The sequence below is a fragment of the Pochonia chlamydosporia genome, chromosome 3 (assembly GCF_001653235.2).
Source record: "Pochonia chlamydosporia 170 chromosome 3, whole genome shotgun sequence".
In the NCBI taxonomy this organism is placed as follows: domain Eukaryota; kingdom Fungi; phylum Ascomycota; class Sordariomycetes; order Hypocreales; family Clavicipitaceae; genus Pochonia; species Pochonia chlamydosporia.
Window position 1 is genome coordinate 5,275,531 of NC_035792.1, and position 15,728 is coordinate 5,291,258.

At 49.9% G+C, this 15,728-nt stretch overlaps 3 protein-coding genes across 3 annotated transcripts; all 3 read right to left on the bottom strand.

Moving 5' to 3' along the window:
* Positions 1-2,493: 2,493 nt before the first annotated feature.
* Positions 2,494-5,326, bottom strand: VFPPC_18521 (hypothetical protein; the record flags this gene model as incomplete). Its single annotated transcript, XM_022430117.1, has 4 exons — positions 2,494-3,436; positions 3,515-4,725; positions 4,790-5,115; positions 5,155-5,326. 4 exons carry the CDS (start codon positions 5,324-5,326, stop codon positions 2,494-2,496), a joined length of 2,652 nt encoding a protein of 883 aa, XP_022285650.1.
* A 1,978-nt stretch (positions 5,327-7,304) lies between these two features.
* VFPPC_18522 (cell cycle control protein) lies at positions 7,305-8,657 on the bottom strand (the record flags this gene model as incomplete). The annotated part of the gene is made up of 3 exons (XM_018289727.2): positions 7,305-7,484; positions 7,549-7,917; positions 8,196-8,657. 3 exons carry the CDS (start codon positions 8,655-8,657, stop codon positions 7,305-7,307), a joined length of 1,011 nt encoding a protein of 336 aa, XP_018136344.2.
* Positions 8,658-10,748: 2,091 nt separating this feature from the next.
* VFPPC_11592 (hypothetical protein) lies at positions 10,749-12,819 on the bottom strand (the record flags this gene model as incomplete). Its single annotated transcript, XM_018289726.1, has 3 exons — positions 10,749-11,455; positions 11,516-12,655; positions 12,714-12,819. The coding sequence occupies 3 exons, from the start codon at positions 12,817-12,819 to the stop codon at positions 10,749-10,751; spliced, it is 1,953 nt and encodes a 650-aa protein (XP_018136343.1).
* Between the last annotated feature and the right edge of the window lie 2,909 nt (positions 12,820-15,728).

Genomic DNA, 15,728 nt, shown 5'->3' on the forward strand with positions numbered 1-15,728 from the left:
TGAAACTCTGAAACTGAAACCGCAAGGCGTTTCAGTGAAACGATACAGAGCACAGTTTCATATGATATGAAACTGTATCTGAAACGTCTATGTTTCTATCCATCACTGACTAAGCCGTGTCGTTGCTGAGCTACAAAGTGTCGTTGGCGAACAGCAAAGCGTCATAGCCGAGCAGCAGAATATGGTGCAGTCCATGAGAGACGCATTAGAGGAAGAACGAAAGATAACAAGAGGCGTCATAAACGAGTAGCAGAGTCAGATCCGAGAACTACACCGAACGCTGGAACAACACCGGGACGAAATACAAGCCGTTAAGACCCAGCGCACGCTATGTCATAATGTCTGAGCAGGCGACATGTTTGTTCCAGACGGAGCAGCACACAAAGTAAACCGCAGCCTACTTTGCACCTGGCATCTGTGCAAGCAAGGGTTACAAGGTCCCGATTCAACCCCGATGTAACGACGTTAGTGGCCAAGAACCAGGACAACACTTCATTTTGAACATGGCAGAGTAAGGACTGTGTACCCAAATGTCTGGTGGGGCAACAAGACCAAGCCCAATGAAGCTAATCGGCTGACTCCATAAATCGGCTGGGCGTGAACCGCAACCACTATGGAATTAGAAGAAGTTGAAGCACCCGTGCCCACAGGCAGAGACGAGGGCAAGTGTGCCTCCACTGCGAGGTACGAGGGAGGAGTGGCTCCATTCTGACGCCGTTCACAAGCGCATCGAGACAACGTCTCAACTACAATTTGCATGCGGTACGTCTACCTGCTGCGCTAGTACGGAAAGTCAACACCATTTACGCAACTGTCAACAAATATACAAAGGCAAGCCTCAGAAACGCACGATTAGGAATCGGAACCGTAAGATGCTCGAATATGACCTAACTTGTTGGGTGCTTTCATCTAACTCTGGCCCTTTAATTGCCAGAACCCCAGCCAAGACTGGAACAGCTGTACATTTGCTTTACTCATTAGTCTTTATCGCTTTGAGCAATACAAATGCTGTGCTGAACTATTACTTGTTTCTTTACGACAAGCAGCCGCAGAGTAGGTTCATCCTCGTAAGTGTCTGGGCCATCGCCTTGTACATTCTGACACTGCCTACCACATTTCCATGGATTACCTCTCTGAGGCAGTTTCATCACGTTGTTTCCTCAGCTTGATATTTAGGACACAATCAGTAGTATGCATTGATGGGGGTTTCGCTGCGCGTCATTTACACATGCCAAATGACGCTATTGGCTGAACAAAGCCGTTCCCGGGCTCCGGTAAGCTCCTTCCATTACTCGGGCCACGCCCCCACTTTTTTGGTTCCGCCTTCGCCTGGCAGTTGGAAATCCTCTATTTGGCCTCCTTTGTACACGTCTTCTCAAGTCAAACCCGGATACCTGTAATCATATGAGGAATCGACTCTTCAAAATAATCGATATTGCTTGGTTCTGTGTCTTTAGCGTAGACCCGACAAAAAGGCAAATCCCATATCCATTCAGACTGAGAACTAGTCAGCGTGTTGGAAAAGAACTTGGGGCCCACCATAATTACCATAAAATCTTTTATTAGTTACATCAGAGATACCCACGGCCGTGTCCATCCTCTGACTCGGCCTTGCTATGACGAGAGTAGACGCGTATGTGTTGACAAATAGTGTGGCTAATCACCGAAATAATAAGCCAGCAGGCACTTCGGTTCCAAACAAAGCCCTCGAGCATCATCACTTTACCCAACCTAGCATCTGAGCCAGGTTGTCTCTTATTCATTTAGGATATTGGAACAGGGTTTGGCTAAAGAGTTGCACGGCTCGGCAACAACCCTTATCCATCACAGGGAGTGCCACAGTAAGGACAGATACGGCCTGGGATTACCCAAACCTCCTTACCATCAAAAGCACAAGTCGGACATCTGGTGCCAGGGACCTATGGGTGTGTCAACGCCTCATGTGTGATACGTTTATGATGGCCACTAACCGTTGCCCTTGGTATAGGTAAGCCCGCAATGTCGGCCAAAAACATGTAATATTTAGAGTCACAAGCTAGGGTTAGCTGGATAGTAGATGTAGATCCTTGATAATTCTCTTGTAGTGGCTGAGGTGGGCCAGGGATGGACATCTTACGAATCTATCGAATCGAACGCCAAGCCTTGGCGTTCGAGTCGAATGTGGCCCCTCTAGATTCGAATCGAATCGTACACACCTTCCGCAGATTCGCATCGAATCGAATGCATGAATTTTCTCGTCTCGTAGATTCGAATCGAATCGAACGTGTCTCCTATAGATTCGGATGGAATCGAATGTGTCGTCAGTAGATTCGATGTTAATCGAATGCCAAGACTTGATCGAATTCGATTCGAATTCGATCGAACGGTCGGGCATTTCCGTTCCACGTGGGAAACCTCAAGGACTAGTCCAAACGAAGGCGGAAAAACGTCACGAGGACATGGTCACTTTATACGAGACGTCGCGGAACACAAGTCAATTAGGTACTAAGCATATTAAATGTCACCCGTCCCCTTGAGCGACACAAGGATGTCAGCCCAGGTATCTTCACTGAGGCTAAGAAGCGGCAATGAAGGTGTGTAGATCCCAGCTTTACTCCATGATCGAATGCATTGAGCCATCGCCACTATTTCCCTCCTCAGTCGGCTCCGCAATGGCACCATCATACGTCCAGAGCTGCTAAACGTCCTCTCGCTCTCCGCGGAAGACGATGGAATAGTCAGCATATCAACTGCCATTAGAGACAGTCGCGGGTACCGGTGGCCGTTAATTTTCCACCAGTCAATCGGCCTGCTTCTGTAGTGGTGACTGTTTACAACATCCTCAGCGCAGTACCGAGCATATTCATCGTCAGCCATCGCTCCCGCTGCCGACTGTTTTGTCTTTCGGGTGCTCTTGCCCCCGCGTGAGGACGCTGCAAAGGGCGAAGTCTGCGTACCTGGTGGGCCAGCTACACTCCTTGCAAGCCTCCGCTCGATGTAATCCATCGAGGCCCCGTCAGTCGAAGCGAACACCTCACAGCCAACTTCGCGCTCCTTATACTTCTCCCAGATCTCCAACAGTTTTTCTTCGTACTCCGATCGCCAAGTCTTGGTCTTACGGGATGGTACCCGAGACCAAAGTCGATCTAGAAGACGCCATTTCTTCGCCGGGTTGAAAACAACAGCGCCTACATAGGCGGCGCTAGTCAGACGGTTGTAGTATTTATGCAACTTCTTCCATCCAAGCCTGATAAAGACCTTGAGCAATTTCCGAGTTTTGTTGTCAAGGCCGTCGAAGATGGCAACTTCGACATCCCTCTTCTCCTTGCTCACTGGATCCTCAACCTCTTCCAATATTGTACCTTCAATGGCGCTTTCAAGGTGATCAAGGAGGATCTCGAAGACAGGGAAGTATTCATCGAAACTTCCACAAGTGGACCTCGCTCCGGGAATACCGCTTCCCTGAAGTTACTTTGTGGCGATTTCGAATGGTTTCAGAAGCTTGACAAGTATCTCGATGACCTTCCAGTCATACGCACTTAACCGGTACTGTAGAACTGCTGGCTTCGTGTTCTCGCTAGCGCTCTCCGTCTCCCACCGGTTCTGAACGTCGTTGAAAAAGGTATTGAGCACCGGCCGGAGAAGGGCTCTCTCCATCATACGCATGTCCGAGTCCCACCTGGTGGCGTTGTTAAAGACCCAGTGGAGCGTGGATTCCTTGCCGGATTCCTTACGTTGAGACTGACGAAACTGCTCATAGAGTTGTGGACTTGCTCGCAGCTGAAGCCCGATGTTATGAAGCATTCCCGGCGCGCCATACTGGCCATACTCCCTAAAACTAGTCGCGTTTATCTCCTCTGGAGCCGGGTGGGACGACATGAAGTCTTCGTCTGGGTGTATGACAGCATCGGCTTGCATCTTCTCGTCCTCGTTGTCCATCTCTCCATCCAGAACCTCGTCGATAGCGTGATCAATCTGCTGCTCATCCTCATCCTGGTCGTCGCCATCCGCTGCTACAATTGCAGCAAAATTCTCCCGCTTCGACCCGTAGAGCAGAGCCCGCACGCAGAGGTTGAAGATATGCGGGGCGCAGCGAATCCGTCGCTCTTCGGGAGAGACGTTGTGTTCGAAGGCAAGATCTTCCATGCAGGTGTTGTTGTTAGCAGCATTGTCGAGTGTGAAGTACCCTAGCTTGTCAGGGTCGTTGATCTGCCAGAATGCGAGCGTATCAGCGACCTCGTCGGCAAGCGATACGCCGTCGTGTCTGCCCGAGAGAGGTCGAAGCCCAAGGAGAATTCGGTGTTGAACGAAACTATGGTCGATGAATTGAGCGTTGATCCCGAGGAATGAAGCATACGACTTGGATGTCCAACCGTCGAAGGAGAAATGGATTTGGGATCGAGCGCTACGCAACACTTCGGTCACCGGACCCACTGCGCCACTATACTCAGATTCGAGCATGCGAAGACCCTTCTTCGCAGAGGGAATATGGGCCGCATCAAGTAGCGGATTGCCGTAGAGAAGGATGCGTTGGAACCGCTCGGTATTGACGATGTCGAACGGCAAATTATGGTACGTAATCCAGTCGAGGAGGAGAATCCGAAGCCCTTTGCTGCTGAATCTTCCACGCAACTTGCCGAGAAGAAACTGGTCGTGAGGGTTATTAACGTCGGCGTCGATGAAGTGGGTGATTTTCTGGTGATCTAGAGATGAAGCCCCCATGCCGCGGGCAACTTCGTTTGGGGCCTGCCAAATGAGAACTCATGTTGTCAAGCTGTGCTCGAGAGGCACAAGCATGGCCCGCACTTACCAGAATCCCGTGGGCTTGGCGAAGGTGCTTCTTGATGGCGGCCCCGGTCGAGCAGACGAAGCAGAAGTCTGACTTCTTCTTAAAGCCTCGGGCGAAGCAGTCCGCACAGATCCACTTCAGCTTATTGCCCTGGCGCGAGGTGGAACGGTCCTCAACACGATACCCAAATTGCTGCCACCAGGCCCTCGTGTCCTGACCGCCAGTATAACGCTCGAATCCCGGCCATTTCGCCCACTCCTGACGGCCCCAGAGTGTCCAATCAGCCTTGACAAAGTCGGCGGCCGTCCCGCGAGGACGGGGCGATGGCGTTGTTGGCAATGAGGTTCCTGAAGACGAAGCGAGTGGTGTGAAGACGAGAGCTCAACTCGCTCCATTGAGCCTGGCTGATTCGACGGGGAAGGGATCGCAGAGAATATTTCGGAGGACATCGTGGCGATATTGGGTAGTCGAGCAAATCGGTTCTACGGATCGAGCGAGCTTGGCCAGGATGTTGGAACTCATCCAGGTTTCGCTGAGGCTCAACGTATACTCATCCATGGTTGCAAAGGAAAGTACGGCGGCACGCGTGTGAACACGCGGTTTGGCGTTCAACGCGAAAGGGGGGGGAGAAAAAAAGAAAGAAAGAAAACATAAGGTCGCCAACTCCGTTGAAGGGGGCCAAGTCCTGTACGAGTGAAGAAGCATCACTTGGTGGCGCAAGTGACTACGCTATGGCTGTCCAACCATTGGTGCTCAAAGATCCTGTGGTGCTTTCACACAATAACACGATTGCTGGTGGCGACCAGTCAATTAAAGAGGGCTGTCGCTCAAGAGCTCCCATTGGCTTGAGTGAGCGCATTGCACAGACCACCGAGGCTCATCCATGTTGTGCATAAGCCACGAAAGATCGATAAAGTTGCTCGTACATCCGTTGAGGAGGGCAGGTGGGTTTCGGCACATGTCCCTGTCACAAAGAGGTGGATGAACATCGGGACAATAATTACCCAATTTGCTCCACTTTGATCCTGTAGGCTTAGGGAGCGGCGTAAGTTTCCATGGATTTGGGTCTGACCCGTTGTTCACGACCGTACGGGTCAATTCAACATGGGGATGGTTTACGAGATTCCAAGTTCGAAATGCTTGTCCAGTCGTACCAAAATGGGTACCAATGGGATTCACGCGGTGGGAGAGATCTAAAGGGATTTAGTCTTGTTGATGGTTAACATCTACCCTGCCAAAACTGGCATGTATTTGCAGGTTTACTGTCGAGCTTGCTACAGAGAGAGACACCTACCCTATATGACGTAGCTAGTGGATACCAGGGCACTCACCTATGCTATAATGGTGAGATAAGTATCATCTAAACATCTCTGGTCACATTTCATTCCTCCAGGGCATCGTTTTCCAGCCTCTTCCACACACCAAATAGTTGTCTTGGAAAATTAGAAATAACCTCTATGCAATAGATCGGTGTTGAAGTTTAGTGAATCAACCATTTATGGGCTACTAATGAGATGATTGCTGCAGTTGCAAGATACCTGTATTCGCACGCAAGTGTCAGAGAGGAGATACGTGCCTACTAACATATCTTAGCACCAAATACAATACCCTGAAGCAGGATATCAATCACGCCTTATCGCGTCCGATCGTGCCACAGGCTTGTTGAGGCGTCCCATCCAGTCACGCTGAACGAGCCCCTGACCAATTTCAGCAAACCAGGACACTTCGTTCGATCGAATCGATCGAAAATTGATCGAACACTCGGGCCCGTTCGATTCGAACGGCGAATGATGTGTGCGCAGTTCGATTCGGGTGTCGAATGAGATGCGCCACATTCGATTCGATGCAGTCGAATATCGAATGAGACCTGCCCTGTTCGATTCGACATCGAATCGAACGCCAAGAAATTCGATTCGATATTCGTAAGACTTGGCATCGAATGAATCTATCGATTCGATTCCCATTCGTAAGATGTCCATCCCTGAGGTGGGCTGCCTTATATACACCATTGGCGGGCGTTGTTGCTTTTGTTGACCCCGCGGAGAAAGTTCTTTTGAGGTCACTTTGATCGAATATGTCAGCCAATATATTGAGCCACGTTGAGCCCTGTTCCTGATCCCTGTTGCCGATTGGGGGGGATAGTCACAGGGCGAAGAGCCGAGAATTAGATGTGTTGCTTCATCCAATTCTATTAATTCTCCAAAATTTCGGAAGCGATCCGATGTTTAAATTTCCCAAACACGAGCATAAAGAAGCAGTGATGTACCTTTGGTATAAAGATACCCCACGGCGGTGCTCCAGGAAGAAAATTGTCGAGTCGTGCCACATCCGATCAGCGATCGACGAGCCAAGTCATATAAATTGTTGATGATAGCAATTGATCATCCTCGATCTCTGCTTCGACCTTCAGACACATGTTTTCGCCATGCCATGCTGGGTTCATTCCATCATCATCATGCGGACTGTCAGCCTCTCAAGCAAACGCACAAGTACAAAGCATGCGCTAGAGTCGTAGGTTTTTAGCCTTACAGGCTCTTCACAGATAAATGCCCACCCATTCGGTTTTGAGAGCGGCCTTTGTTTCACAGTTCACCACGGCGCATCGAATGTCTTTTGGTGGAATATTACGTGTTTTGCCGGGTGGCGGTCGGAAGCCAACTCCATGTGGTGATGATTCCGTTGGTCTCCGATTCTCGAAGCAATCCGCGCAATATACCTTTATGTAAATAGTTAGTAGGCGCTTGGCTCAATCCTGCTGCCCAAAACCCGTATACACATACATGCCCACATTTCTTGAGTGCCCAGAAATGATGTTCACCTGGCGCGCGTTTCCTTTTCCTGCCATTTGCGGAAGTTGCATTTGGCAACGGTGCGGCTGCCGTGGGATCGTACGCAAGCTCATCGTTGCAAGCAGGACATACCACTATCCTCTCTTCGGTAGAAGACGTATCTCGAGTGAAGCCATCACGTGAGGGAGGAGTCGGCTCCATAGGGGGCTCCGGACTTGGTTCCCTAGGGGTGAAATTGAGAGGAAACCCAATGGCGGCGACATCAGAGCTTCGCCTCATGAAGTTGGTGTCCAGGAGATCGGCCATCCGCTGAACGTATCCAGCAATACTGGAATAGAAACTGTGGCCAGAGGTAATCGGCTGATGTGTTCTAGGTCGATGATGATGGTGGTGATGACTTCTTGTTATTCTTGGTTCTGGAGCTCGCCCATCTACCGGTGAGTCTTGTCACACTTCACGACTTGTTTGCATAACTGGACGACGATCGGGCAGAAGATCCCCTGTGAATCGGGCAACGAGAGACTCTTGATTTCCTACATAAAAGAGTGGAATCTATACGATAACTAAATACTTTGGAATACTGCTGCCTGCAAGGCAGCAGTATGATAATTGCTGTTGCCTCTTAGGCAATAGCATACTGCGCTTGGTTTGAATGAGCGACTTGATCTTGACAAGTCTGTCGTTAAATCAATAACGCTGGCTTCTGGTCCCACAAACGTAGAATCGCTTCTCGACAATGATGGTGTTGCTATTCGTTGCGAATTTTTCCGCCGCAGATTTCGTCCTATTCGGCTCGGCGGTTGCGAGTGTCTCTGTCGAACTGGTGAATCTGGCTCCTCTGTCAAGTCAATAACAACAATGCTTTGCGGTCTTTGCGGCTGTGACCGCTGCGCCATTGGCAGTGTTGGCGGCGGACGACGATAATTCCTCCGCCCAGGTCGCAACCTTTCAGGGTGCACCGGAGAAATTGGTTGGAAGGACCGTTGAGGATTAAGTAGATCCTGGAGGCCATTCTGGTTTCGATTTGTAAGATCGGCGTGAATTTCGATGAGGTCGTCCTCCAGGGTCGACTCGAACCCTTCGTCCTGGGTTCGCGCCATTTCGCGATTTTGCATGCCAACATTGCGTTGGCCATTCATTTATGCAAATGGCCAAGTGTCAGGAAAGGAGACCAGGAACAGCCAGGGCGATCCAGATGCCGTGCGCCACCTTAGGTGTCCGCTTTTGCCAACAGCTGGGGCGGCCCTGGAGAAATTTGGAGGACCTCGGATTGGAAGAGGCACCCTTCACATCTCTCGAATACAGGCAAATGGCTACAACATGACCGTGGGTTAAAATAGAACAAATGATATTTATAGTCTCATGGAATACTACAAATAGTCACGATTGCGAAGGTTATTGACCCTCGTTGTCAAGCCCTTACGTTGCGAATTCCCAGAGCTTCATTTGAAGAATTTCGCAGCAAGCCCCTTTAAGGCGAGCAATTGAAGATCGCCAGTCTCCGCACCCCATTTTCCCACCATTACTATCTCAGGGACATGCTGTGGTGGCACTCGCGGATTCCGTCAAAGCTCAATGTCTTTACGTGAGCAACTAAGTATCTCCGTCAAACCTGTAATCATTCGATGGCTCCAGTCGTTTTTTAGCATCCGTGCCACGGCACAGATGCCACAGTGAACCGCAGCCTCCTTTCAGTCTGATATGATTGGGGTTGTCGCCGACGTTGCTGGTGACGTATAGCCCAGGATGTCGACTATTGTTAGGCCTCAGAGCAACCACTGAAGCCCAGCTTGCAATCAGATGTGCACACATATTACGCTGCGCAAGACGTCACTGTACTGTTTGCTATAATAAAACAGGCCATTCTGGGTTAGATTTGTAGGATTGACGTGAATTTCGTGGAGGTCATCCACGCGGGTTGGCTCGAACCCTGCGATCACAGCAATGAACATCCCATGTTACGCATTTCCTTTCTCAACTACCTGGAATAAAGCCTCTGTTGATTTCCCTGTTCTCGGACGGCCCACCCTGGCTTGTCAGTAAATTCCAGTCACTGTAATTGGCTGGGGTGATGTCTCAACACTGGGGTTGTTCTCGTTCATGTCAGCTTCTCCCACATGGCCTTGGACTTCTAGCACGAGGTACTAGTACTCACCAGGTGTGTCCTGACCGGTTAGGTGACAGATTTCGCACGCTACTGTCCATTCGACCAGTCCCTAGGGCACACAGGAACAGTTGACCCGATGTGATCCCATCTGTTCCCGCATTCTCCTAGTTTCTGCCTTCCAGAGGTTTTTTGATATGGACGGCCGGTACACAGCCGGGGAGCAATATATATCTACGGAGATGGATATGTCCAGCTCATGAAGCTATGAGTTCGTTGCAATTACGACCCAGCAGTTTTGGGCTACACTGACAATCTGGATTCATCCATGAAATGCAACCACCCAGGTGCGTTTTGGAGCTGTGCAACATCGAACCAATTGAGGCAGCCACACCGGCTCCTCGCTGCTACGTGCTGCGGGTTCAGCCACCTGGAATTGTGGCGTCTGAGGCTCGTTCTAGGGAGGTTGGAGGTCGATGATACACTATGTTTGAGATGCGTCGCTTTGGTCACATATGCCCTCCAATCAAACCCACAATGCATTCCCCGATTGCACAATGGAGTCAATTTAGTCAATAATTCACCAAAAACTTTTGAATCTGCTTGATCCTCTTCGTTCTCCTCTCCGAGATCCGCTGTAGTCTTTTTCCAGCCCTACACCTCGCTGCCGCAGCGACACTCTAACGAATTCCAACGCCAATAGCCTAACAGCTTCTGGGTCATTTGATGTGGTAGCTACCTAGCCCGATGCTTCGCTGAAAACTGCGACTCCAAACAAGCCACGGCATACACACCGAAACATGTTTCTGGGCTATTCATCCGCATGCGCAGTGTCTTTTAGCAGCCATAAAATATGACATTAGTCACAGGTCAGCGCCTCGGATTGAGCTAGAACAAAGAGAGCATTATTCCGGACTCTCCAGATGTTTCGCGCTAGGAAGATGACCGTTCAATTATACAGTGGACGGCGCCGGGAAAGTTCCCCAGGCCGCTGCTGGGCTACGCTAACGCTAAATCATTTCGGGTTGTAAGTGCGATGGGGAGTCAGGTCATCTCAGCCAGGCCTGCTAGACGTACCACGGCAATTTTAGTATTCACGACTGGCTTCGCGCAGATCCACGATGCCAGGGAGGTTGTTGCTGATATCTCCAAACCCCTCATGGTTGAACAGCTTGGTTTCATCCTCGTCCAGTACTTGCCGAGGTTTCCCAGTGAAGGAATCAACATCAGAGTAATCTGATGTCAAGTATTCAAACTCCTCAATCTCCATGATGCCATGGTTCGAGGCGCTCTCGTTGGAAGACTGAATCATTTCAGATTGAGAATGCGGTGCAGGTGAGGCAACTGCAATCGCGATCCCCTCGTCAGCTACTAGCGTGAGACATGGAGAATTTTGATACTGGTCGCTTGCAGAGCTTTTGTCTTCATGGGTGCTGGATCTACTCATGTGACACAGATCAAACCTCGCAGAAGAGTCAATGGTTGTGGTGGCAATATGCCGGCTGTGAGGGCGGCCGGTATTGCTGCTTGCGTAATCCGATGGATCTGTTGTTGATGTCGTACTAATAGTAGACCCTTGATGTAACGAGGAGTGGCGTACGGGGACATTTTGGAGAAAGTCGTCAAGAGGCACCCCACTCTGTGAAAGTTCCAGGAGCGCCTTCAGGTCAGCGGCGAGTGGCAGCTTAGCTAGGGACTCCTCAACTGCACGTTGTACTGCACTTTGCCAATCTGGGTGGTACTGCGGTGGAGCGGCTGGTACAATACTTGATTTAGCCGGGCGATGAGTATGGCCTGGATGTCGAATAAGCATTTTACTTGCAATACCAAAAGGGACAGAAAGTTGTGCCTTACTTGACGATGGGATGCCATACTCCAAATCTTCACCATCAGAGCCATTTATGCGCTCGAGATTGTCGTTCTGAAAGTCATCTCTTCCTAGGATGGAGACCGCATCCCGCGCAGACCCATTTACGGCTGCAACTTGTCCACCCCGTTCCAGACGCTCAAGCTGCGAATTAGGACCGGGGCAATCATCTTCTCTCATGGTAGTCAAGCTGCTACCTGGTCGATATCGAGGAACGCAAGGAGGTGATATAGATCTGCTAGGCGATTCAGCGGTAAGCTTCCGAGCTTCCCAGTGGCCATTTCTCGTATTACCAGCGATTGGCTGCTCGGTTGAAATCCAGTATCTGGCCGAGTGCGATCGCCCACGGGAACTACTTAGGCTATGCTGGCGTTGTAACTGGCTAGTTTGGGTTGCGATGAAGTGGTCTCGGTGAGAACCACGTCGTTCTGCTGTCCTTTTGAGTGCCAACTTGCTGGGTTTTGCTTTTCCGTTACGTGCGGGGGATCTGCCTGCAACAACTCCACTGACTTCTTGCCTTGGCTCCATTGACAACCTGGACAGCGACCTGGTTGATGAATGTGCTGAACCATTCACGTAACACAAATCGCCTGCTTCACTGCCACTGTATGTTGAAACATCCGCTTCGAGGATATGAGTGATGTTGGATGAGGTGGTAGAAATTCGCTGTTCTTTTTCATAGAATTCTTGTGCAGCAACACTCCGGACGTCAACACCATTTTCCCCCATATTTCGTTCTGCGACATCTTCGCCATAGTCTCTGACGCCAGCAGCTTGTATTCGAGCCCGGAAGTCATAGGGTTTAAGCCCGCCCTGTGCGTCAAGAAGATCGATATGTCCAGGCGTTCGCATAGATGAATGGGACGTGGATGCAGTTATGGACGGTATTGAAGGTGCTAATGACCTAGCCTCCGAGTCCGTAGCCCCATACACTTTGCTACGGCCCGAAGCCGATCTCAATAAACTCGGTCGACCCTCTGAATTAGCTGCACTTGGTCGATCGCCGCGCATGCCCAAGAAGTACGGTTTCGTCGGTCCCGCCAGTTGCTGCCTGCTTTCGCCATTTGCTATAGCATTCCGTATTCTTTGCATAGATGCTCGTCGTACTGGGCTGTGCCCTCCGACACCTGCGTAACGTTGTAAGTAGTGCCAATTCCGGAGTATTAGTTGAGAGAACTGGCTCACTTTGTACTGATGCTGTGGCCAGTGGATTACGGTCTTGAAGTCGGAAGGAGCGATCTGATATCCCGTCACGGTTCGATCGCCTCGTCGGGATGTTAAGGAACCCCATGGCAGATGGCAGACGTTCACCAAGTTATGGCAGAGGCCGTGGAGATGGATACGACTGATTGTCTTGGTTGGGGATCCAATTGATTCATTCATGCACGGATAACAACATAAAAAGGCTTATTCTGGCATGAACGTCTCGCCGAGACTTAAACAGGACACAGCCCCATCAAGTGAGTGGTTGTTGTTAAGTAGCAGAGTATGTAGGTGAAAGAGCACAACTCCACTTAATGACGGGGCGATCACCGAGAAGTATATGGCAAGGATGCCTACCTTATACATCATACAAAGCCGAACCCTGCACTGCCTTCTCTTGTTATTAGACTCGCCTAATACAAATGGCGGCCTGCATCAGAGCGCACACGAGTGGTAGGTGTGTTGCCAAAAGGTACAATGGCCCCCGGTGACGTTTGCCCACATAGCTTAAACCCGTCGTTGCGACATATTGGATGGATGGTTGTGGGTTGATATGCATTGGGGGATCCAAACGAACCACAACCATGCCCCCTGACCAGGGAGAGCGCTAGCCTGATATTGGCCCGGAGTGCAGACTTTTGAAGACTCGGATGGTGGACATTGCATGCCCCTCAGGACATGACCTTGACACTTGGGATACCCATCAAGCAGCAGCTAAACTTCACTCCGCATGCGACCTGCAATCGGGTGCGTGCGTTGCAGAAAAGGTGCAACAGCGGTCGAAACTTAACTTGAACGCGTGGCGGCCTCCTGATCAAACACTCGGGATGAGGACAGTCACCTTGTGCCTAAGATACTGTCAATATAACCTGACACAACGGCCCCAGCTCAATATTTCCGTGGACCCGGTCCAGAGGATGTGGCGTTTGCAATGCCTTGCTCTGAACTACGAGGTGAGCGAGCTGTCTTGCGCCACCGTACTTGAGATGATTGACGACGGGAGAGCCCCAGAAGTACTTGGTAGGGGCTAAAACAGAAAATTTAGCAGGGGTGAGTCAAGTACCAGGACAGTTTCACACACAAGTGGCCATTCTTCATAATGGAGCAATTCTATTCTTCAAACACGACCGTCCTCAAATTTGAACAAGGAAATTGCTGGGAGCCACCGCAGACACTAGGAGCCAATTAACATGACCCAAAGAGTTGCCGACCTGGCTTCCCCTCAGTTCCACTAAGTGACTACTTACATAGTACGCGGTGCCATCTGTGCCATTCCAGCGACTGTGAGGGAATGAGGATTGTTGCTGCGCACTACATCAAGCGGCCCGTGTAGCCGCCACTCTTGCGTTTTTGTCAGGCAGTGCAGCCGTTCGTGCAGAACAGAAACAACTATTCATTCACCGAATATGGACCCACATAAAGTCACCACCACCAGGAAGCCGCCCATACGGAGTATTGGTCTTACAAAATGTCCCTCGGAAACAGCAGAGCGGAATATTCAGGATGTGTCTCTTTCGTCGGCATGGAAAGAATTAAATGGTGAAGAGTGGTCGTCCTAGGACAGCGCGACTGTATGCAAGGCTTGTGCGGTGGAGGAGGAACGTCCGCCGAGGGCGTTATGTAGAGACATCTTAACCCAGATAAGTCCGAGCGTGGACAGGACGATAAACATGATAAATCTAGGTGCCTGTCGCTAAGTGTCAACCCATTCCATATTAGGAAAAAACATCCATTTTGGGCCTTAGCTTGACCACTTCCGGGGCATTCCGAGGCCGACTAAGAATATATATATATATTATATATACTACTGTGTTACGTTACGTGGTGTGTGCTACGTGGTATAGTATATAGTATAGTATATAGTGTAGAGAGGAGAATGACAAGAATAAGGAGAATTAGAATCGTTCCTCTCCCCCTGTGGTCCCCGTAGCTTGAAAGTCGTCGCTTGCAGTGGTTTACCCTCAAACATACGCTACATACTACGGGACATTTTCTCCCCTCGCCGCCATATGAACGTTTTTCTCCTCGATTTTCACATTACCTCGTGATTTTCACTCCCAAGCCTCTAACGATTTAGTATTTAGTATAACCTCAGTATAACCTCAGTGACGACCGAAGTTCGATGCCTGAGGATACACAGGCCGCCTGACAGCTCCCATCGCTTCCATAATTTTCCCCTGAAGTTTGAAACAAAGAGACCCTCATCTTCCGTAAGATCGCCGTCAGACTTTATGCGAAAATAGTAGTCGCCCTGACCATTTCATCCCTTTCGGGCAAGCAACGAAACACCTTATGCATGAATTATTTGCTTTTTGTCCTCATGTTGAACCCGGATCTCAACCCTCAGATCAAGGATTTCCATGGTAAATGAAGCTTCCTTCAGTCGAACCGTATCATTCTTCTCTCCTTCACCAGTGATTAAACATTTCCCCGGAATATTTCAGAGTTTCTGAATCCCCCCTTTTAGTTGTTGGGATAGGAATAATTTGGAATCAATCTGAACCATTCTTTCTACCTCAATTCTTATAATAATCATGTGTATTAAGGATCCTCTCGTACCATTCACCCTCGTCCTCGATATCCTCAACATTTTGACATGTCTCCAGTTCCCCAACTCAGCAGAGTACCCCCTACGAGATCCACCTTACAAGCCAATTGGTATTTCATCCCATTCCGTTGCCTTCCTTCATTATGTCTACATGGTTCACTATTCTCGCCCGGGTAGCTGAGGTGGATAGAATCCTGGACTCCGCATATCGCAATGCCCTATGTGAGTTCGAGGAAGGCAGCAATGATGCCACAGCAGGAGATTGGAGGAGCTTTTACATAGCATTCTATGGTGATCTGTTGGAAGTTGGGAGGGCATATATGATCCGCGGTCAGGCTCGGCTTCCCGGAAATGACCAGGCAGAGGCGCCTAAGGCAAGTATTCTCTACTTTCTCGTCTGCTACCGTCCTTTGATGCCACCAGGTTTTTCACCCTCAGTAAGATTCCTG